Source organism: Annulohypoxylon truncatum (assembly GCF_022578515.1).
Source record: "Annulohypoxylon truncatum strain CBS 140777 unplaced genomic scaffold F4807scaffold_53, whole genome shotgun sequence".
In the NCBI taxonomy this organism is placed as follows: domain Eukaryota; kingdom Fungi; phylum Ascomycota; class Sordariomycetes; order Xylariales; family Hypoxylaceae; genus Annulohypoxylon; species Annulohypoxylon truncatum.
In genome coordinates, this window is record NW_025953839.1 from 115,131 (window position 1) to 139,047 (window position 23,917).

The following is a 23,917-nucleotide window of genomic DNA, read 5'->3' on the forward strand; positions in this document are numbered from 1 at the left end:
GCTAACACCAAAGAAGATTAGATCTCCTTCGCCTGGACCGGGATACTTATATACATATGTACAAGGTTAGCGGGGTTGGGTAAGCTAGATACCAGGGTACATGGATCTATTAACGGAACGCGTGAAGTTAATTTCTATCGCGTGTTTCTTAATCAACGAACGTCACAAAGGTAAATCCGGTAAATTATACATTCAACTTTCTGTCTTTTTTTTGGTGTCGTTATCGTCGTCTTCTTCAGTGTACATAGGAAGTGCTGTTATGGCACTTCACAATTTACCTTTACTTAGTACCTCGCCGAATTTCCTTAATTGCGCATAGGTATCGCATCTTTCGCATCACTCGCACCTTCGGCACTTGGACAATTGCTAACTCGGTAGGAACCAGATCGATACCCCAACCTTTCGTCGCATTAAGCACCACTGTGCAACGTTGACATGCTTTTACCTTCTCTGTTTACAGACCTATAAATGCTTATATTGGGAATTAGGTGGATAGCTTGGAAGACGAAGACAGCGTCAATATGGGAGAGCTACACAGGCTCTGCTACGATGATTCGTCCTCCTATGAGGACGACATGGATGGCTCATTCAGGAGCCATAGACGTCGTTCACGGAGCTCAAGGAGCCAACCTCTGCCGAAGTCTAAACAATATCCAATTCAAGTCGTCCTGAGACCTCCACCAGATCCGACTGAGTACGAACGAATCGAGCCTAATCAGTCTGTTGAGAGGGTCCTCGGCGAGAAAGAAGTAGAAGACGAAGTCTTTTATAGCGTCGAGTTCGATGATGGCTACATAGAAGAGGTGGGTGATCTCCTAGCTCATCCTTCTTCACAAGAGCTGTTCTATTGCCACTCCATACCTTTATCCTGAGGAAGTTGAGATGGCTACGTATTTTCTACGTCCTCCCTCATTCATGCACGAATCGTACCGCTCTGACGACATATATAATCGCATGGATCTGCGACGATATTGCATACAAGTCGTACCAGTGAGGCTAAGGGCGCACATATTGCCTCCCCCTTCTCTGTTCTTGCTGGGTCCTATTCGCCCTGGCAAATACCAACGTCTGTGAATATTGAATAACACAGGCAGCCCTGTGTTACCCATTCAACAACTCAACCCCTGAGATCAGCACACTCAGCGCCCTCGTCTGCCTCCCCCCAAAGATTCTCTTCTATCTTGGCGGGTTCAAATGTGCTTGCCGAGATCGATGAAGTAGTCATCTTTATAGGCATATCTCACATACTCTTGTCATTTGCTCTCACCTCATCATTCGTTTTCTGTAACGATTCTTACCTCTCACTCCCTCCACATACAACAATTTTCCTGTTTCCAACACCTAACCATATCCCCATCCACATTTATCCAATACTCATCGCAACTACTCTACTCGTTCATGTCTCCCTTCTTTTTACCTACATACTCTCAAATCCACGCCATCAAACTTCTATCACATAATCTCCATCATTAAATTCCTTCTATCGTACCTCGAGCGACCTACTTTGGTTGTTTCTTTAAGATATCGAGTGCTATCTTAACCCTCTCGAAGCAGCTTGAACAAGATGGTATGTTGCCCATTGTATAAATTGTATATGGCCCTGGTCTCATCTCATTTGAGCGAGATCCTTAATTCACACTCCTAATAATGTCCTTACTCGACGCGGGCGCGTAATAATCGAAATACACCATCAATTCGCCACCACTACAAATTAACATATTTTGCCTTCCCTCATTTATCTCAAGACATCTGGTCTTTTTCTTTACTAACAAATCGTTTTCGAACAGGTTGCTTATGACGACATACTGCAACTGCAGAACGGCCCTCGTGCCGCAGAAGAGTTCCAGCAGCAAAGATCTGGTGTGAACACAGTTCCATCTAGATCCATTAGCAAACGCCCCCATTCCGACGATGAGTACTATGACTCATCAGGTACCGATCGTCGCCGTAAGAAAAGGCAAAAGCCGCCGACCCAACCTGACCGTAAAGGTACTCGACATTCATCGACCCGGACGTCAGAACGTGGATCTGAGCGAGCATCAATGGGCAATGGCCAAATCAACGGTGCTGAATACGAATGGGAAAACGCGGATTCCAATGACGATATGGAGGAGGCTGGGTCGGGCTCTAAGAAGCACCATTCCGGCTTTGTTGGCCTCTCCACGGGAAGAATTACCAGGTCTAAGAATCCCATAATTCGAAGCCATCAAGTTCAAGATGACTCCGAGGATGAGTTAGCGCAGAGTGGTCCCATCACTAATCGGGATGACGATGATGATGACGATGATGAGTTTATTCCAATCGTTCGCTCCGATATTGGCGGCGCGAAGAGAACCTCATCAAACAAGAGGCGAAAACCTAAGGTACCGTATAAGTCTACTAAACGCTTCGATAGCGACTCGGAGATCGAGTTTGAGACCCGTAGATCCAAAAGATCAAACAGAGCCTCAAAGAGTATGCGAGATCCCGAGATTGACGAAGATTATGACGCAGCGGAAGACTATGCATCATACGTACCTAAGATTGCGGCGATCAAGGAGACCTTCAATGAGGTCTCTGAGGAATCTGGGCTAGGGGAAGTCCATTCAAATGTGTGCGAAACATGCGGCACTATGGCGAGCCAGGGAAAAGGACCCCTTATCCCATGTCAGGGATGTTCTTACTCGTACCATAAATCATGCATCGGCAATAGATCTCAACGTGATCATAGAGTTACCAAAGTCGGCGCGAATCAGTTCGTCCTACAATGCAGATTCTGCATTAGGTCATCCCAGAAGGATAAGCGGGCCCCAAATTATTCAATGTGCCAAACTTGCAAGATTCCCGGTGTCTCATGTCCGGAGTTCTCAACGAAGAAAACCCCGAAGCAAGAAGAGAAAGCCAGACTTGACAACGGGGGAGAGGACCCGATCACATATGTTCAGCCCAATCTAGTTAACAACGCTGGCAACATATTGTTCCGATGCTCGACTTGCAAGCGTGGTTACCACTTTGAGCATCTGCCTCCGATATCCCCCGGACATGTTAGCAGCGAGAATATCCGATATGATCGTATCCAGGAATACTCGCTTGAGGGATGGAAATGCAAAGACTGCTTGGAAGCTAAGTACAAGATCCACGCATTGGTTGCCTGGCGACCCGCCGACCAGAGCAGCTACCTGGATGGCCAGACAAGTGATGGCTTTGGCAGTGACGAGATTGAGTATCTGGTAAAGTGGGAAGGGCGGTCCCATGCCCACGACAGTTGGAAGCCTGGTGCTTGGATTTATGGTGTAGCTACCTCGGCCATGCGTACCGCGTTTCATAAGCGCGAAGAGAACAATCTCCCGAAGATGACGACAGAGTCCGCGGTTGAGGAAGAATGGTTGTTGGCAGATGTCTTCCTCGGCGTGAAATACCGACGCGGCTTTACCTCCAACTCTAAAAAGAAGGATTTGGTCGGTATCTTAGACGTGGTCTCGGTATTCGTAAAATTTCAAGGCCTCGGCTACGAGGAAGCCGTCTGGGATGATCCACCTCCCCGTGACTCAGAGAGTCGTTGGACTGCGTTTTATGCCGCTTATGAAGACTTTCTAAATGGAAAATACTTTCCTTCAACTAACGACAACACTATAGCGAAACGCATTCTAGACTATCGAAAGTCCGACTTCAAAAAAGAGTGCGAACTCCAGACCCAACCCGCAAGCCTCAAGGCAGGACGCACTCTGATGTCCTATCAGATGGAAGGTGTTAATTGGCTCCTTTTCAATTTTCATCAGCAAGTAAACGTAGTTCTCGCAGACGAGATGGGGTTAGGCAAGACAATTCAAATCGTCTCTTTCGTCAGCTCGCTCGCCCTAGACAAACCAAAGTGCTGGCCATTCCTTATCGTCGTCCCAAATGCGACATGCCCCAACTGGCGCCGCGAACTCAAGGATTGGGCCCCTTCGCTTAGGGTCGTAACGTACCATGGCGGCAAAGCGTCTCAAGAATTAGCCTACAGACATGAACTTTTCCCTAACGGGGTCAAAGATGGAATGAAGGCGCATGTCGTCATCATGTCCTTCGAAGCAGCAAGTACCATCAAGGGCACATTCCAAGGCGTTCAATGGGCAGGCTTGATTGTGGACGAAGGCCAGAGGCTCAAGAATGATGAGACGCAGCTCTACAAGACGCTAGTCGACTTGAACATCCCTTGTAGGATCTTGCTAACAGGTAAACGATAATAATGAACCATGAACCTAGCAGCATGAATTCGCTAATACTCAACAGGCACTCCTCTACAAAATAACAAGAGAGAACTATTCAACCTTCTGCAGTTCATCAACGAGGAGTTTGACGCCGAGAAATTGGATGCTGAGTATGGAGAGCTGACCAAGGAGAACCTTCCTAAGCTCCATCGTGAAATTCGTCCTCATTTCCTACGGCGTACCAAACTTCAAGTCCTGAAGTTCTTGCCGCCGATGGCCCAGGTCATTGTCCCTGTGACTATGACGGTCTTACAGGAGAAGTTATCAAAGTCCATCATGGCTCGAAATCCCGAGTTAATCAAGGCCATCGTTTCCAAAGGCAAGATGAAGGCGGCTGACCGCAAGAATTTGAGCAATATCATAGCAGATCTCCGCCAATGTCTTTGCCATCCGTTCTGTTTTAACCAGAACATCGAAGACAAGGAAGTTGATGAAGAACAGATGCGGCGGAACCTAATTGAAGCTTCGCCAAAGCTCATGCTCCTAGAGATCATGCTTCCGAAACTCAAAGAGCGAGGTCATCGCGTACTAATATTCAGCCAGTTCTTGGGTTGCCTTGACATCCTTGAAGACTTTTTGCGTGAGCTAGGCCTTCGCTATGGACGTATTGACGGTAGTCTAAGTGCTCTGAAGAAACAGAGACAGATCGATGCCTTCAACGCTCCTGATTCGCCAATGTTTGCGATGCTGTTGTCAACTCGTGCTGGAGGTGTTGGTATCAATCTTGCCACAGCAGATACGGTCATAATATATGACCCAGATTGGAATCCACACCAAGATATCCAGGCTATCTCTCGAGCCCACCGAATCGGCCAGAAAGAGAAGGTCTTGTGTTTCCAACTAACAACGAAGAACACCATCGAAGAGAATATCATGCAGGCGGGCAGAAAGAAGATGGCTCTCGATCATGCCCTCATTGAGACTCTAGATACCGAAGACGATGGCAATCGTGATTTGGAGTCAATCTTGAAACAAGGTGCCGAATCTTTATTTAGCGATAAGGACAAGGTCAAGATCACGTACGATTCGGATTCAGTTGACAAATTACTCGATAGAAGTCAGATGGAGAGTACAAATGCTGACGACGAGTCTGCCGAGACTCAATTCTCGGTTGCGCGCGTTTGGGCTAACGATTCAGGTTCATTAACTGACAATGTCGATTCTGGCGGTAACAACGCATCGGCGACAGACGCGAGCGTTTGGGAAAACATTCTTAAGTTACGCGAGGAGGAGCACGAGCGAGAGGTTGCCGCCAAGCAAGAGGTATATGGTCGCGGCGCTAGGCGACGTGCAAAGGTGAGATTCTGTATAACCCGGCCATTTCTTAGCTAGTGACTAATATATTCTAGGGGGTTGACTACAACAACGGCCAAGTAAGTTTCGTCAGACGCGTCGACGACAATGAAGATTTTATGATTCTAAAAGAGAAGCAGCTCCCGGGACTAGATGGTGTCGGGTCCGACGTTGATGTCGAAGATGACCTATATACCGATGCCGGCGTCGAACCTGATAATGACGACGATGACGACGGAGCTTACGGAGAAGAGCGGGTGCTATCAAGAAACAAGAGGGCTAAAGGTAAACGCCCAGAACCAGCACAATCATACCAGAAGACTTCACCCCCAGAGACTTTGCCAAACAAGCAAGTAAGATCCACCAGAGTTAACAATACCAGTGCCGGGACCCGCAACAGCAACCCCTTCCCCGGGCTCCACTTTCGTCGCCGCAACGGGGCACAACGAGGCCCTAACAATGGCCAGACAGCTAGCGACACACGCCATCAACCCTTCACAGGGCGATCATCGCAACATGATGCAGACGGTAGGCTCAACTCCGCAAGCCAGGGCAGCGCCAATGAAAACATTGCCACTCGGCCAAACGATGCCACAGACGCAGATACCGCCGCCCCGTCGTCCCCAACCTCATCACACCTCATTACCTTCCGATATACGCCTAAATCCTAATGGTATAGTTTCGATGCCCGGTCGAATATTGCCCTCTTCGACTAACCTATCCCGTCCAATCTCGAACGTACCCTCGCCAATACCCCCGCCAAAGGTATTGACATCGACTCAAACTACCATGCCATCGGCCAGGAACCAGCCTTTGAATGGTTTGACAATTCTTCCCCCTTTCCCTACTGATGAGAGAGGAATCTGCTTAATTTGCTCCACCAAGCATCCAACGAACAAAATTTGCATTGATTTCGGCTCTCAAATCTCACTTAGGCTCGCAATCGATTCTCTCAAAAACAGAGAGCAGCCCAATGTTCGGTCATTCCGAGATCTGCTTTTTAATCAGCTAAGACGACTTTCCGGGCGATAACGTTTCTAATGCCGAAGCTTGTGGCAAACCTCTAATGAGTGCGCAGACTTCGTGCATTGCATCTCTGACCGATTGCCTAAGTACCTAGATAGATACTTCACCGCTTGCTTGGGAGGAAGGATAGCATTCGGCTATTGCTGCTAATGGTCAGCTCTTCCCCTACCTTAGCACGATACGGACAGATCGATAGTCAACGCACCCATATGAATTTAAAAGGATTACCCCCATCTTTGATTTACAGCTAAGACATTTCTAATGGGTTTTGTCTGTTGTCCAACAGTATACAGGCCGTTTGTCACGTGGGAAACACAAGACAGAGCTGCAGGTAACCGTAGAATGCATCTAACCTTATTTGAGGTTTCTCAGCAAACGGCTGCGATAGCAATGCGTGTATGTGTGCGTAGGGCATGCGTAGGTGCGGTGTGGTAGGTACAAGCTTGCCCGACAGGAAGAAATAGGGTCAGTCCTCCTTTTAAAGGGCTTGCTTCTTTCTCTTCTTACCTAGAGATCCTGTCCGTGCCTTCCTATGCTCGATTGATCGATTAGTCACTTAGCGTCGTCAGGGGCCCTCCTAATTTAAGAGTCAACCGCCTTAGATCCTATCTTGTATCACTCTCCCGCAGTTGCTGGTCCGGTTCACATGCCGGTATAAATAATACGGCTCGTGGTCCCTTTCCCTTCCGTCTCTTGTCCGTTTGCCGTCAAGCTACCTTCCTTTGATATTTTATTGCCAAAGCTCATGCAGCAGTCATTCCTTTAACGCTACTACCAATTATTTTTCTTCTCTTCTCTTCTCTTTTCTCCTTCAACATGGATACTGTAAACCTAACTTCTTCCTCTTCACCTGCCTTCGCACCTGCCTCCGGAACAGCACCCACCAAGTCTCCCTCCGACTTGTCTTATACTTCTTCCGGTGCCTCTCCTTCACTCTCTACTTCTCACCACACTTCGCGCCATACCTCACCTGATTCCATCACCGTTACCCATTCTTCCTCTCCTTCTCAGCAATCAGCACTGGTAGATATTACGTCGACCGTTGATTTACACTGTAACCCCAATTTTTCCCTTCCCAAGACTCAGCATAAAATGGACCGCAACCCGTTCCAGTCCGTCAACGAACGCCGAAACAAGCTCGCTACGGACCACAACAGTGGCACCAGCAGCCCGATCCAACAGCAGCACCAGACCCAGCAGTCTCCCTCGCAACCACACTTCCCGTCTCAAGTCATGCGATCTAACATGCAGCAGCAGCAGCAGCAGCTGACCCTCTCCTCGCGAGGCCTCGCCTCTTCTAACTGGCGCTCGCAGGGCGGCGCCGCCGACGACCAGGCTTACGCTTCTTCTTCTTCTCGCGGCAGCAGCGGCGAGTACGCCTCGGCGTTCGAGAGCATCCCCCCTCCCCTCTCCCTCTCGATGAACGCTCACCCCGCAAGCGTCTTACGACAGCAGACGCAGCAAACTCCTACCTACCTCAGCCCTCGCGCGGAGCACTTTCCGCAGCACCAGCTGGACTTCATGTCCGCTGCTACTAACCACAACGCCGGAGCGGGTATGGGCGCGGGAATGGGGGCAGGTGTGGGTGCGGTGGAAGGAGCTACTGCCTCGCCCACGGGAACGTACTTCCCTAACATGCAGCTGGACGGTATTTATGCGTACTGCTTCGACCGTGGCAATGGCCAGTACACGCGTCTGGTACCTGCCGACATGTTGCCTCCCCTAAAGGACGTTCCTGCCCTGCAGCAGGGCTGTGCGGGAATGATGGTATTGCCGCTTCCACGAGGACTGCCTCAGAACGGACGTTCGACTAATACCGACATGGTGATGCTTAAGGTACGTTACTAACTTTCTATTACGCATCATCAGTATGACTATTACATGACTCCCGGTCCCGTTATGGCTCCTCTACGATCACATAGTCATCTCATATCCGTCGTTATTCGATCCGGTCCAGTCGACTGACAACTCGCAGACTCCTCCCAACACCCCAGGCGGGCCTTCGGACACTATCCAGGTAAGTACGGAACATTGTCGAAGCACCTACCCCGAAAGAATTTTAGAAAGTCTTCCCTCCTTCCTCATCGAACGTCAAAAATTTCCGCGGTTTCCCTTCCAGCGTCGACGACCAAGGAGGAAGTCGCGATGTTGGGAAGATGCAAACGCGGCCCCTGGCCCGGACTCCGGTCATCTGACCTGTCAGGCTATCCCATAATCCCATTTTCATATCTACATTCCCCTTTTACTGTCCAATCGTCTACACGATGTCAATATGTTTGTCGTACGCCAGATATCAAGTGTAAGGTGCTACGAGGTAGACACGTGTGCACATCATCACACGTACAAGGGTGCGAATATTTCAAACTGAAAGCTAACGCATCCTCCGCCCTCACAGTCCCGTATCGACACAATTGTCGCATCCACGCCCCCCACTCCGCCGCACCACCAACACTCTCTCTCCGGAAGCACCGGCGGCTTGGGTTTGGGTGCTACCACGCTCACGACTCCCGGTACAGGCGGCGGTGCAGGCGGATCAGGAGGCCAAGGACCTCACGGTCACGCGCAGTCGTACTCGCAATCATTCGACAACACGAACAACAACAGCGTGGGTAACGGCAACGGCAACGGCAACAATAGCCACGGCGGACGCAACGCCTCGGGAGGTCAGGGAGCTCACGGCGGCGGCGGTCACGGCCACGGCCACGGCCACAACGGAAGCGGCAGCGGCGGGGGTAGCGGAGCGGGAGGCCAACAGCCCCAGCGCCGGCCCAAGGTCTACTGCGACAAGTGGGTGCACGAGGGCGTGTGCGCGTTCACGCAGCAAGGGTGCAAGTACAAGCACGAGATGCCCTTCGACAAGGTGACGCAGCACGCGCTCGGCCTCTTCCACGGCTTCCCCGCCTGGTGGAAGAAGCACCAGGCCGACCTGTCGCGCCAGCGCGAGGGCCCCGGTCCCGCTGTGCCTAGTACCTTGGGCTTGGGCATGGGCGCGGCTAATGGTGGTGCTGGTGGTGCTGGTATGAGCGGTTTGGGAATTACGGCCGGAGTGGGCGGTATGGGTGCCGGTGGAGATGGCACCCAGGAGTTGACTGGGTTGAATGCGAGTCGTTTCATGGCACGCGGTGGCGCACCGGGTGCTGGAGCAGGTTCGGGACCTTCGTCTGCTGGTGTGGGTGCGGGAATCGGCTTCGTCGAGGGCAAAGGTGATGGTGCGGGAATGGCGTCGAGCCCGACGACCCCCGGCCTCCCGTCTTGGCGACGTGGTGGTGAGCACCATTCGTCTGAGCAGAAGCCCATGGGAACTGGTCGTGGTATGACGCGAGGTGTGCCATCTGGTATGAGAAACCCGCTAGGTACGTTGCCGTTTTCCACATATTGCCCCCCTTTCCTCTCTTGTGTCAGATAACTAAATCTTGTTCACAGTGTCCTACGGTTCTCCTTTCGGACCCATCGCACCCCCTCCTCGCACGTTCAGTACGGGCCCACCCGCAACTGCGAACCCGTACTCCTCTCTCGAATCTCTCGACGAGAGTAACACCACCGCCGACAACGGTGAAGAGGAAGGTCCGGGCGAGACCTCGCGCTCTAGCGGAGCGCGTCTATCTTAAGGTCTGCGAAACTAGAATATAAATCTAGTCCAACATCCTTATGCAAACAGGTTATCCCCATGGTTGAATAAGGAATAAGGAATAAGGAAATAGGGGATAGGAAGTATCCACATAGCATTCGATGGCGTCCATTCACACATCTCCTTCGGATCTCGCATTTTCATTTGCACACTTAACGACTAGCATATCTCTTATCCTTCGAGCTAGAACACAGCACTTTGCTTCAACGATTCAATAACGCACGTTCGGGGATTTCCCCTTCCCTTCCCGGATCGCGGCGGATAACAGAAATCGGCATTTCTTACGTCCAAAACGCGCGCAACGAAACTTACGACACGAATAACGAGCTAGACTGGAAGTATCTATCCGGGTAGCATGTCTATCATCATTTCCGCAGATCGAGGGTTCTCGCGAACCGAATGATTCACGAATCCGCATTCTCAACGTTATTTTCTCTCTCTACCGGCGTTCTTATCCTCGGGGGGAGGGGGTCTAGGAGCAAGGAAAGGGGGAATGGTTTACTCGTTCGGGTCGATACGGAGTACCAAAAGAAAACTGGGTGAAATGGATGAAAAAAAGGGGGGAGGGGGACGGGGGACACTTGCAGGTGTATAATAGATTAGCTGACGCGACCACGCGAGCAACGACTAGATTGGCAAAAGACACTTACATACTAGGGCATCATCCATTCAGTAATGGATTAAATACTACGTTGATTTTGAGTTACTAATACTGCTTTATATTCGTAGCTAATTGAGATCGGGAGGGCTGCGTTAGAGTCGGTTATTGTGGCTATGAGAAAACTTTCTGCAAGTTATGCCTTGTGAATATTGTAGTGTAGCCAAGCCCCATTAGCAGTGCTACCTTCGAACTTCAAAAGGTGGGTGGGTCTTAGCTAGAATTTTGCGAACCTACTAGATAAATGAATTTAGCGCGAACAAGTTTCATTCTCTACGTGGAGCAGCCCGTCTAGCTCACCGGTAGAGCGCCTCACTAGTAGGCCCTTTTCAGTAATACGAGAAGTACTTTCCCGAAATGAGGAGGCAACAGGTTCGACTCCTGTGATGGGCAATTCTTTTTGGAAATTTTTGGCGGTATTGCGCTTGGTTTGAAGTTTTGGATTGTCCGATCGGATACATAAGCAGTAGTCTAATCACCTCGATATTTGGTGCTCGCAGAGTCGTAATGGAAATATGTTCCATCCAATCCCTATCGAGGCATTGCCTCAAATCGTCGTGTCCACAGCCACAGTTTTCTACGAGAGAGCAATATGCCTTGCTGCATGTAAAAGCCATGTACAACCCCAAGAAAATGCACATCCTCGATCAGTAAACGCAGCGGCTGTGGCTTAGGAAATAGAATCTATAAGAATTGCACTCAACCCCTCTTCGAATTGAAAGGTCGGCTATCACGCCGACAATACAGTTTCCTTGTTGACTCGGACTACAGAATTCCATCATGGAACCCGTAACAATAATATCTCTAGTCTGCAACGTGTTCGATCTAACTGAACGAACAATAAAATGCGCCAAAAAGGTGAAAGACATCTACGATTCGACCACAGGGTTTCCAAAGGAGTATGATCGGTTATCTGAGCTCACCAAAGAGTTAGATGTCTTCCTCGGCAATGTTCGAAGCAGTCATGGGAAGTTACGGGAGATTGAGAATGAAGATACTAATATCCAAGACGTGGCCAGCGAGTGTCAAAATTTCTCGTCGGATATTGATGCCCTATTAGAGCGATGTCGAGCGAAAAAGCCCGCTTCTATAAGGAGCACATTTGGTGCGGTCATAAGAACATATCGTAACAAGGACGACCTTCAAGCTATCCAGGACAGTCTAGAAGAGCGCAAGCAAACGCTACATCTAGCTCTTACGGCATCTGCAAGGTACGTTTGGTTCATGTCTGTATATCTAGCCGACCTTTTCTTGCAATCTACACTCTTTCCACAGTTATTGTTTTACATCCTCCCCGGGGGAAGGAGAATAGAGCCATAGCCAGTGAAACAACAATGCATTCCTATGTACTAACACTAGAAACTAGGTCCCAAATCATCAAGGTCGAGAAAGCCCTCAACGAAGAGCAGGTTCAGAACGACGACCTAAAAAAACAACTCAACATCGTTCAGCAGAAGTTGAACACACTTAATGACGTGCCCGATCAACTGCAACAAGCTTTGAACCTCTGTCGACAGGCGCAAACAGCGCGAGAACTCAATCACGTCTTTCGGATACTGGGCGATAGAAATGGCGGCATGAGATCGAATCCTAGATACGACGAAGTGCATGCCACTTACGAAAATACCTCCGAATGGATTTTCCATGAGCCGGAAAAGGTCTTTAAAGTTAAACCAGATCTCAGATTGTCGTTCGTCGATTGGTTACGGACCGGTAGAGATATTTTCCATGTCCTTGGAAAACCCGGCTCTGGTAAATCAACGTTGATGAAATTCATTTGGAATCATGAAGTAACGAAAGAAATGCTGAAGCAGTGGGCTGGGCGATCCCAGCTCCTTCGCATGAAATACTTCTTTTGGAGGTCTGGGTCTCATCAGAACGGGCTGCAAGACCTGAGACGCTCTCTGCTCAAATCTGCCCTGGAACAAGCCCCTGAACTCATGGAGATACTTCTACCCAGGATTCATGAATGCAAAACAGCACTTGACGAATACCTCAGCGACGACGAGATATCCAAAGCGTGTGAATTGTTGATGAAAGATCCCCGTGTTTTAGAACGACGTAAAATATTCATTCTTATCGACGGCCTTGACGAATTTGACGAAGAAAACAATGCTGAGGATTATGACGACCTGGTGCAAACCATTCAAGGCTGGACTTCCCAGCCAGACGGGAAGGTCAAAGCCTGTGTTTCCAGCAGAGAGTACGATGTTTTCAGATCCATCGCCCATAGCCTTTCATTTCGCCTGCAGGATCTCACCAGGGAAGATATGCGGATTTTCGTTGCTGGGCGCTTGAAGGAACATTCCCGGTTTTCAGAACTGGAATATGCCTGCAAGCAAAATTCCCAAGACATTTGTCGACGTGAAGGACGGTCACACGAATGTAATCTCGATTGCCTGATTAGGCATATCGTCGGTTCAGCCCACGGCGTCTTCCTTTGGGTTTGGCTTATGATATGTGAAACACGAAGGCATATAGGGAACAGCCTATACGAGCTATGGAAACTTGTCGACTCCAAACCCCCGGAACTAATGGATTTTCTAAAACAAATGCTCGATACAATACCGTATCCGCACCAACGAGAATCATACATTATACTAGCCATTGTCCATATTTGCGAAACGTCGCGTTATAGTAGTCCTCACTTATGGTTTTCTCTACGTACTACGGACGCGTCCTATTTATGGAACAAGCTGCTTCAAGAGCGGGCGGGATCTGATTTCCAGCTATCCGATCCGAGCGAGCCTGTCAACTGGGATATATTTACAGCAGAAGAAGTCGACGTTCGCTTCAACGGGCTACTTGAAGTCGACGTTCGCTTCAACGGGCTACTTGAACATGCGTCTAGCTTGACACCAAGCCTCGTTTTTACCCACCGTTCAATCATCGAAGTCCTAGACGAATGCATCGCCACGAAATTACGCCCATATAACGTCACCCAGAAAAAGCTGGGCAAGTATATATGTCAGATTCTTCTTATTTACACTATGCCACAAATAATAAGCAGGCTCTACTTTGGTATGGAAGTTATCAGTATTCTCGACATGCTTGAACGCATGAACATGAATGTACTTGAAGAACCTTGGTGTATACAGCAATTAGATCATATCGAAGATACTTACTGGACGGCAAAGACAGACTGGAAAAATATCCTTTCTAGGGCCCCCGACTCTTTTTCTTTGCTAGAAGCTGTCTGCACTGTAGGGTTCTCCAAGTTATTGCCTTGGGTCTTAGGAAGACTAAGTGGCACACCCAAGCGAGGTCATCTAGCATCAGTGGCAATTTTAAGTTGCCTGCTTTTCACGTATATGGGTATAGGCATTACCGAACAACCGACAATCCTAAAAGTGCTTCTGAAGCACGGATACGTCGGTGTTGATATACTTGACAGAGGCATCGGGGTGCAGATACCCAAATATGGATGTCACACTACTATGCCATGGCTCCATTATATTAGAATGCTCGTGCAGGGAAGTGCATTGTCACGTGAAAAAGGTTGGTTATTCTGTGAGCCGTGGTTAGAATCCGGGGCTAATCCACGGGTTTGTCATTATGAAGACTTTCATCTTCCTGTTTCATTATTTGTAAAAATTGAGGGCGGATGGTGGTGTGCAAGGGGAGAGTATTCGGTAATAACTGAAAACTGGAAAACCGAAAAGGTTTCTCTACTGCCTCCAGGTCCTAAAACAACCCTCAGGGACCTCGTTGAACGTTCGGAGGCCCCCAACAAAGAACGATTACTGGAACTCATAGACCGAAACACCGCCTGGATCGAAGCCGACGAAGCAGAAGAGGTCCGGGTCATGTTTGAGGAACTTCCGTCGACGGATGTGCTTGACGTGCCTGAATACGTGCCTCCACGAAAGACAGCGAGAGATATCTGGAGGGCCTACATCCTGAGACTACGCCATATGGTCCTCGAGATCGAGCACAGAGTCACTGGTAGAACTGTCTTTACTCAACTGATATACGATCGCATTGGCAGCTCAACAAAGATAGGGATTGCCATATTGGCATCCTTGGTGTTGGCTGTGTCCATTGCTATAGTATGGGGTATCACGTCAGATTCTAATCATTCGAGAAGGGGGACAGTCTTTTTCAGGACATATGGTGGAGTTAAGCAAGACGTTCTGGCAATGGGGGGGAACGGTCAGTAAGAGGGGTTAGAAAGGAGGTCTTATTCGGAGATGCTGGCAATACCTCACTAATTTTTCCTATTAATATAGACTATTGGCAACTATTTACTAAGTCACCCCATATCGCCACCAAAGAGCATAGAAATTCCAAATCAATACCAGGTACCTACTTACCTACCCCGTACTCAATTCTCCTATTCCCCGATTACATAATCAATAGCGCAACAACACAAGAGAAACTTCAAAATCTTCCGGCCGAACAAAGCCATCCATGTACAAGAGTAACAAAAAACCCATCAAATCAAATAATAAGATCTATAATCCCTTTGACGAAACACTCGGTACCCCGAGCAATTAAGCCAAATAAGTACATAACCTAGCAACACTTCCAAGCCCACGAGCTTTACCAAATCTACCGACTCCTAAAGTAGAAACCCAACCACGCAATACGAAGTAGTAACCGAAAACTACCTACCTACCTACGCATATAAGCACCATGCTAAGCCAGCTCAGCTGCCTGAAACAGCACGTACCCTGAGATGATATGTGACAGCTCCCTTCCTTCACACCTACTACAGGTAAGAAGTGCACATACCTAACGCACACACCCAATCACATCACATGACCACAGCAAAGCCAAAAAAGCAAAAGCAAACCGAGCAAAAGACCTCATTCACAAAACAACCTTCACATATATTCTCTCATCTACTTATGCTATGGATACCTACTAAGCCCACCTACTTACCCATCTACCTAGGTAGGTAAGTAGGTGCGAGTAGGCCGGTTCGGTATGGAGAGGACACGCAGGAGGTGAGGTATACAATGAGTTGAGAAGACCCGAACCCTAAACTAACAAGATCCCCTCCCCAGGTCCCGTTCGCTCGCCTTTCCCCCGGATATCTATCTAGTCCCAAACAACTACCGTATGTATGCTCTTCGACCCAAACTTTTTGCAATATTTTCATATTTTAATGGGGGTGGTAGGACATATCACCCCTTTACGCTCCTTGAGGAGTATTCCCGCGGTTGCTGCCTTAGGTGTCCTGATTCCTCTCTTCTTTTCTTCGCTTTCTCGCGCGAGGCGGGAAACGCGGGACATAACAAACCCCAGCCAAAGTGAACAAGAACTAAGGAACGCTTCAGGGCTGCTAATAAATGCCCAACGCCTGGTCTCGACCCTGTCCCTTTGTATCACGAAAGCAGCAGCAGCAGTAGTAACACCCTTGGGTTGAGCCGGTTGACGACGTTACTTAAAAAAACAAACAAGATATCTGGGGTAAACATAATGAAAATAGTGGAGGCTCGAGGACCATGACAGCAAGATATCCGACCCGAATAAACAAAAAATATCAAGCAATTAAATGGCAACGGTATATGGTAACAATATAACCCCAAACGCCAGTACCCCGTATCGTCGTCATCAGCAAACTCCACTAGATTTCGCCTCGTACATCATAATACGCCAGTACCGATCCGCTGAAATCTAAAATGCAGCAATCTAACATCATTTACCAACGCCCAAACCGTTTCCTATAGGATCGCCATCTTCATAGACCCGGAAGGCCTCCTCGGCACCTGTCCATGCGCGGTGGGTGCTCGGATATTCGCTCGGAACGCTTGACCTCTGGCTTCTGTTTTCGAGATCTTCAGCGTCGCTCATGGCGTCATCATCGACGTGGATATCGATCGTCTCGTCTGGATCGCGGTTCTCTGCATCTTCAATGCCTGGCCACGGTTCGTCTTCTGGGCCGAGCAGTTGGCCATCTTGCCAGGACTCTTGCGATTCCCCCACGTGGGTGAAGTCAAGCATAGGACTGTCGTTCTTCTCCGAATCATCCTCTTCATCTTCGTCCATATATTCGCCTCCTTGACCATCCTGGTCGGTGCCACTACCACTCTCACCATCATCGACAACTCCACCGCGACCAGGTCGCGCCTCGAAGAATGGAGCGTTGCTATGCGGCGTGGCATAAAATGGTGTGGTGGCGCGATGCAGGTAATTTTCAGGCATCGGGCTAGGCGACGACGTACTCCATCGTGGCGTGTTTCGCGGTCGCACAGAAGGAGACCGCGTGCCACGACGTTTCACAACGGCTGTGATATGTCCCATCGAAGGGCCAATGCGAACCTGCGGCGAGGCGCGTCGTTCGAATTGAGGAACGTATGATGTAACTCGACGTTTTGCTGGTATTAGTGCTGGTGATGCGAAAGACTGCGCAGTTGGAGGCAAAGAACTGGTGCGAATGTGAGGTGGCCTGGAGGCTTTACGTTCCCTAAGCACTGCGGGGGATTTGGCGCGAGAAGCGGAACGATTAGTTCCGAGAGAGGGCGACGCGCGCGACGCGCCCGTCATGCTAGTAAGAAGTCTATGGGCTGGCGACATCGATGTCGCCCGCCAATTGCGTTGAGCTGCTTGTCGAAGGCTGAGAGACTGAGAGCTAACGGCGCTTGCGGGATGCTCGTCGAGGGTATCGTTCCATGTCCAACAGTCTTCCATGGCGTCTGCTTCAGGGACCTCTTGACTATTTTGGCTCTGGGAGTCTGCGTAAACTCGACTAAGTTCGCGAAGGCGTTGCCAATTCCACCCATTATCATATGCCCCTTGATCTTGTAAGTACGCCTCGGGATGAGTGATGAAGAGACGCTGAACACCAGTTGCCTTCATGACTACGCTTGAACGTAGAAATGGGACATCCCATATTACTGGCGTTACCATCTCGGGCGGCGAGAGAAAACGAAGTCTCGCATCTTTATGAATTTTGCGAAGAGGTACCCATGGCGACTGTAGACCAAGGAATTTAGCCACACGATGGTGCTGGGTCGAACCATGATGGACGTTCGCTTGCATGCGAGAGAAGGTCCTGAACAAAGTCCCGAACGCGTCAGAAACGGCCTGATGGACACTTCTAGCGTCTGGGTTACGGACGGTCACGTTCTTAACAAGACCCCGACTCCTAAGCCGCTGCTCAATGGTACGATTGGGCGCGCAGGCCCGAGGGAAAAGCCACTCAGACTCGGAGTCGGGGCCGGCCCAATCGCCAAAATCGGGCGAGTGAGGATCCATATTGGAATAGCTGCTAGGCAGCTGTGTCCACGGATCAGGTTCACCGTTGATGCCGCTTGAAAGAGGCTGGCTCGCAAAGTCGTGGGACTCCACCCACACGTTCTTGAGAGGGAAAGGTAAGAAGACGACTTCAACCTCCCATGGGCGGCTATAGGAAGGGAACGACGAGAGGCCTTGTAGTTGACTTAGTTGGGACTTTAGAGCTTGTAGTTGGCTGTATAACTCTGCGCGGCTCGCTACGGATTCGCTTCCTACGGTGGAAACGGACGCGACACTCTTTATAGATTCGTTTATGCCTGGATGTCGTGGATGGCCTGAAATTTGACTGCTGCTATCGTTAATCATCTTCTCGACTTCTTCGACACGCGACTCGAGCTCGGTGATTCTCAGGTCGCTGTGTTCATGTCTCTCATCACACGCATCGTGACCAGCGGCTGAGATGGATGGGTTTTCAAGCCGATCCAAGCGCTGTTCGTGGCTATGAACAGTATCAGACAATTGCCTAAACTCCTCTTGATGAAGTCCCGAAGGAGACGGGCTCTGCCTTGCGACCGCATCTCCACGTCCAGTAGACCTCGGCGTATTTGCGACTGTCTGCCCATCATCCATGGAATGGCCCATACTTGGAGCAACAGTTTCATCTTCCTGTGGTATTTCATCATCGGGTTCCAGAGGCTCGCGTAACTTGGATCTGACACCACTAAGTGTCCCAAGTCCTTTCCCGTTAAACGGCCGAAGGTATCCCATCCTGGCGGATGATGTTGTGGAGCTCGGCTGAGAAGACATCAGGCACTGACTCGGAATTGGGGGAAGCAAGCCTGCTTCATCTGGGTTAGACTGGACGAGGTTGGTCCAACTCAATGTATCAGGAATAGAGGGTTCTTGCACAGGCGCCGCGACTTCACCTCGCAGCGCATTCTCCTGATCCGCTAGGCGGTTCGTAAAAGAAGCGACATCATTAAATGTGTAAAAGTCTGTGTTAGGTTCCGTTGGCGCAGGTATCTTGAAAGGTAGTTCCGGCATTACTGGTGTAAGAGGCTCCCTACTAGCTCTAGGCCGCTCATTTTCTTGGCCATTGTTTACGACATCATTATTGGCGGCGATAGCAAGAGGAGGTTGGCTGTCGCGGACATCATCATGGAAACAAGCATGATGAGAACACATACACCACGCAGCATCATCTGTTAGGCCGCCGGCATTTCCATTGGTGAATCCATTGGCATATCCTGGAGAGATTCCTGCTGAGCTTCTTCTGTCTGTCCTGGCTGTTAAACCGCTGCGACTCCAGAAACGACGACATCCACACTTAGGTCCCGAGGCGCCATGAGATAAGTCCACAAAATTGCATTGCCCGTTGGGGAGATTCGGCGAATTCGAACTGGGTTTCACTGTCGCGTCATTATAAATGTTAAAAAAAGAGCTGTTTGGCAATGAAAAGTCGGGGATTGGTCCTGCCATTGGGTTGAGCGTTCCTCGGTCAAGGGCATCGGGGGGATGAAGAAGACGAAGCGGGTGGGTGGTTTGATGGGGGGAAGCTCCCTATTTATTTTCGATGGCGATGGAGATGTTGACGTTGGGATCCTAGGCGACCCTGCCAGACGCAGCTGGGTCGCGATCCGGAAAATCTAGTACATGGCACTGCTTCTTAGAATTAGTCTAAGTTCTGCGGAAGCTATCGCAACTTCAGCGAATCCAAACTCCTTAGGTAGGGGCTATACGAACCGTATAGGAGTCCTAGGAGGAACAGCGGCATGCGATGGGGGAGGACTGCAATTTATATACAAGAGGCAACGGCTGAAAGTATGCGTACAACCTCAAAAACAAAGCGAAGTTCGAAGTTCGAAGTTCGAGGTTCGAGGAAAGTGAGGCGTCCAGATAGGATTGGATCAAGGATTGGATCAAAGCTGATGGGTGGTGGGGTGGGCGAAGGGAGGGCGACAGTACACGGAGAGGAACGCCAATGCGGGTGCTGTGGAGATCGTTTTACGGAATCAAGCAAGGAATAGTGTTGTACTATGTATGTGTATGTAAGTAAGATGTACTGGACGCAGTGAGACAAGCACAGATATGACTCGATTATGCATGGGTTGGTAGGTTGGTCGAAGAGAAGCCGTCGTTGTAGTTCGTAGCATGGGATAGAGTAAAGAGATGTAGTGGGATGGAGTTGGACAACTCAGGCAGCCTTTGGGTTGTTGGAGGTTCTGCTAAAGTGGGCACCGTAGATACGTATTGGGTACTTTCCTTGGGTCAAGTAATGTCATGCTGTACCTCTTTCCCACTTAACGCGTCGACCCAAAAAAATGAAAAGAGCGAATGAGAGCCACCGACGAAGGCGCGAGCGTCGCGCGTCAGGTGAAGCGGAAGGTTGCTTATTGGATGGGAACCTCCTGAGATCCCTGTTAAGAGGAATGCACTCACAAGGGATGCGGGGAGTATCGCCATGAGTTCCTCCTCCGAATCCACCACCAAATAATATGTAAAAAATCAAGTCCCCTCTCAGTTTGGGACTTTCCGGTTATTCTTTCAAATCCGACCGCCTCACCGGAAAGCCCATCCCAAAGGCAAGGCCGGTCGAATTGCATAGAAACGAACGCAAGCCTCAATGCTACCTTAGTACGTAAGGAGTAGGCAGCTTCACGCTTACGCCCACCCCGCGAACCAGAGGGCGTCCATCCATGAAGGCAGACAATGTGAAAACCAGACAGGAGCATGTACCTCGGAGTCACTCTTATGATTCAGCCTATCTAACATTGTCGAGTCCCAAACTACCAAAGATGACTCAATTTCAATATTTGATTGGCCAATGGAAGCACGGAACTTTTGAGCAAGCTATGATGAATCGGCCGTTTTTTATTTCTAAGGAGGATTGGTATATGTGGTATATGTAGATGTGATATATGAAATATTTGGTATGCAGATGAGTTGGTCCGATTTGAATCGCCTTGTTAAATGTCCCGGGATATGTCAGACACCGTACGCCTAAATAATGTACACCACCCCCATCACGTCGTTGCCCGTTCGGACTAGATCACCCTTTAACTCATCACACTTAAACCTCGCCCCAACTTCCCATAGGCCCAGTTGCTGCGGCAATGATCGATCCTGTTCCGACAGAACCACCGATATCCCAATAATGGCGCGAAGATGAGCAACTGCTCTTTCTTACTGATCTTCGCGTGCTTTGGCTAGCGCAGCTAGAAGCGTGCTTAAATAATACGGGACTCGAAGGTACTGTCGCCTTGGATCTACGCCTTTCCACAGTGCGCGGCCTTGACATTAGCGGATGGTGTTGCCGTACTCGCGCTGCCTTAGCAGCAGCATCTTGCATACTTGATGAGGCGAGACTGGTATTCCCAGGCGCCCCACCGCTGCTACTTGATCGTGACATGAAACGCGACCGAAGGTACCGGAATACTAGCCTTACATCAAGCTCCTGTTCCCACTCGTCCTGCGTAAAATCACCCCCGGAATTTTCTAACTGCGCGTGCGGGTTTGCTTGGCCTGGTTTGACTGGGTGACCGGCACTAGGGATATCAAGTGCTTTAGGCTGGGGTTGTGTACGTATTGTTGGTTGGAATTCGGGCATGGTAAAATGGGATTCGTTTAACTTCGCACTGACTGAAGTGTCGTTTACACCTTCGGGTATAGACGGCAGACCAGCATACGGAAGAGGCATCTGCTGTACTCGGCTAAAGGTCGAGAAGGCTCCAGGATGCTCGGAAAGCCGATGTATGAGTGAGCCGAGCTCCTTAGCTACTCGTTCCAGCATCTTAAGTTGCCATCCAGAACCCGCTGCGTCCTCCATAACAGCATCTGTCTGCTGCGACGTCGGCATCGCCGATACCTTCGGCGTTGTTGACAAATCCTCTTCGTCCGGTAGTTCTTCGCCGAACAGTACAGAGAGTAGCTTATCGTCAATTCCCATAAGGTCACGAATGACTTTTCGGGTGATCCGACCCCATATGCTCTCTCCCTCTAGCTCGTTTTCGTCGTGATCGTGCCATGTTTGGGATTGATCTGCTTCGTCCTTGGACATGTCACCTATTCCGCTCAAAGAGGCTAAATCTTCAGCCTTCTGTTCTACTGGATTAGGCACTGTGCTGGCGAGAGATCGTCGTCTTCTACGGGTTTCTTTTTGAATTTCTTCCAAGAGATAGCGACTTTGCTCTAATCGCCAGTTCTCTATTCTCTGTCGTTTGTCCAATTCCTGGATTCTTTCATTCTCGAGTTCGGCCTGAGCTAAATCTAAGCTTTCTCGTCTCCTTATTCGGCGAGGGTTGTACTGTTCGAATGCGTAGAGCCGATCTTGTACGTCGGTACCCATGCCTTCCTGCTCCAAGCGGAACGAACCAAGGCCATCATGGGCAGGAACAACCGGTGTCGCAAAGGGGATGCCATGCGATGGACCGTAAAAGATAGGAGTAGAGCGGAATTCGGGGAGATGACTATCTAAACTGTCTAGCTCGGCATCATCTTCGTCATCTCCCTCCGCTGCATCGACAAGGCTTGCGGTTTGTTGTCGGTCGGCGCTAGCATTTGATTGCGCAACCGTGCCAAAACTTCCAATCTCGCTCACGCGCGACCGGCCTGGGGTAGTATTGGTCTTGTGGGTTGAAGTTAAGTAGGACGTGGAGGTAGCAGCATCGGTTGCGGGTGAGAAGAGAACCCAGGTCTGTGAGTCTTCAACAGCCTGAGGGGTCGGCTGAGGAATATGGGGCGATTCTTCATCTTCTGGAGTAGGCCGAAAGACTCGTTGAGTGGCCTGGCGCGCAGGTTGCTGGAACGCCATCTTGGGACTTGGTACGGATATGGAGGATAATGGGGATGTATGACGAAAGCTGCCCTACTGGGGGGTAGTCCCAGCGGGAGTCCTTAAATAACACACGATCAAGTTACACGATGATGTTCCGGTCCTGATCTGCAAGACACACCGTTCAGTCGATGTCGTAAGCAGAAACAAGATGGCACCCGCTCTTGTCTCGGGACGAAGGGTGTGTTAAATATAGGTGATGTAGGGTAATGTATCGATGTATCGGATGACTGCGTCCTGCTGCGTCTTCGGAAAGGTAGGACGTGTAGGATATGTAGGATATGGGATATGTAGGCTACGTATGTTTGGTTTCAAGAATGAGGGACAACGGAGGGGCAAAAATCATTGACAAGTAGAGGCTACACGTAGAGCGAGGCAGGGTCCTGTAATCTTATTCCAGTTAGGTGGACGGACTCGACTTGTTAGGAACTTGGGATGGAAGATCATGAGAAAACATGGAAAAGTCAACGAAGAATCATGGGAAAACTAGGGTGAGACTACCCAGACGACCTAGACGACGCAGGTGTGACCTGTCCGATTGGCGGCGGTAAGAACGTAAGAACCTTTTAAGGGGACCACACCTGCAGTTCGATGATCTCCAAGTCGCGTGGGACGTTTGGTGGTTGTGCAATCGCAGCAAATCCTTACCTCACTCAACCCACTTAAGGTACCTTTACCTCTACCCCATGTACCCCATGCAAATCGAGTTGCCAGCCACCGACAACGTGCACCGCCAATTACACCGTCCAATCCGTTACGAAGTTCGAAGCCAACGAGCTGTCAGTTAGGCCAACATGAGGCCATAGTTGGGTATCACATAGATCTGCGAATATACCCCAAAGTCCCCGAGTTGGTCGGGAAATAATATAAGGGTCGAGTCTTGAAGTCAGTACAATCAGTCACAGTACAATCTTATCTTGTACTTCAATTATTACCTCATTTTTAAGTTAGTTTCCTTTGTTGAATCGTAGCTGCTCACGGGCAGCTGAGTTTAGCGCAACTGCTTAACTGCTCGGACCCTCTTTTTAGGGGTACGTATCGATAAGCTACGGGCCTTCTCGGGCTGTGTT

The 23,917-nt window shown here is 49.7% G+C and overlaps 5 protein-coding genes and 1 non-coding gene across 6 annotated transcripts; 4 read left to right on the forward strand and 2 right to left on the reverse strand.

The window, feature by feature from the left end:
• The first annotated feature begins 155 nt into the window (after positions 1-155).
• Positions 156-6,895, forward strand: F4807DRAFT_446282 (PHD/FYVE-zinc-finger like domain-containing protein). The gene is made up of 6 exons (XM_047999806.1): positions 156-803; positions 1,788-4,194; positions 4,252-5,525; positions 5,579-5,602; positions 5,663-5,807; positions 5,905-6,895. The coding sequence occupies exons 1-6, from the start codon at positions 522-524 to the stop codon at positions 6,552-6,554; spliced, it is 4,782 nt and encodes a 1,593-aa protein (XP_047849191.1). The 5' UTR covers positions 156-521; the 3' UTR covers positions 6,555-6,895.
• Positions 6,896-6,922: 27 nt separating this feature from the next.
• Positions 6,923-10,272, forward strand: F4807DRAFT_324298 (uncharacterized protein). Its single transcript, XM_047995188.1, has 4 exons — positions 6,923-8,384; positions 8,524-8,565; positions 8,944-9,901; positions 9,972-10,272. The coding sequence occupies exons 1-4, from the start codon at positions 7,365-7,367 to the stop codon at positions 10,154-10,156; spliced, it is 2,205 nt and encodes a 734-aa protein (XP_047849192.1). The 5' UTR covers positions 6,923-7,364; the 3' UTR covers positions 10,157-10,272.
• An 847-nt stretch (positions 10,273-11,119) lies between these two features.
• On the forward strand, positions 11,120-11,227 carry F4807DRAFT_t151. The gene has a single exon. It is a non-coding gene; the product is annotated as a tRNA-Thr (tRNA).
• Positions 11,228-11,379: 152 nt separating this feature from the next.
• F4807DRAFT_324310 (uncharacterized protein) lies at positions 11,380-15,386 on the forward strand. Its single transcript, XM_047995189.1, has 2 exons — positions 11,380-12,045; positions 12,201-15,386. The coding sequence occupies exons 1-2, from the start codon at positions 11,615-11,617 to the stop codon at positions 14,992-14,994; spliced, it is 3,225 nt and encodes a 1,074-aa protein (XP_047849193.1). The 5' UTR covers positions 11,380-11,614; the 3' UTR covers positions 14,995-15,386.
• A 955-nt stretch (positions 15,387-16,341) lies between these two features.
• F4807DRAFT_324609 (uncharacterized protein) lies at positions 16,342-19,870 on the reverse strand. Its single transcript, XM_047995192.1, has 2 exons — positions 19,760-19,870; positions 16,342-19,709 (listed from the first exon to the last, which is right to left on the reverse strand). The coding sequence occupies exon 2, from the start codon at positions 19,493-19,495 to the stop codon at positions 16,478-16,480; it is 3,018 nt and encodes a 1,005-aa protein (XP_047849194.1). The 5' UTR covers positions 19,496-19,709; positions 19,760-19,870; the 3' UTR covers positions 16,342-16,477.
• Positions 19,871-21,086: 1,216 nt separating this feature from the next.
• F4807DRAFT_465449 (uncharacterized protein) lies at positions 21,087-22,826 on the reverse strand (the record flags this gene model as incomplete). Its single annotated transcript, XM_048002278.1, has 1 exon — positions 21,087-22,826. The coding sequence occupies one exon, from the start codon at positions 22,824-22,826 to the stop codon at positions 21,087-21,089; it is 1,740 nt and encodes a 579-aa protein (XP_047849195.1).
• Positions 22,827-23,917: the final 1,091 nt, after the last annotated feature.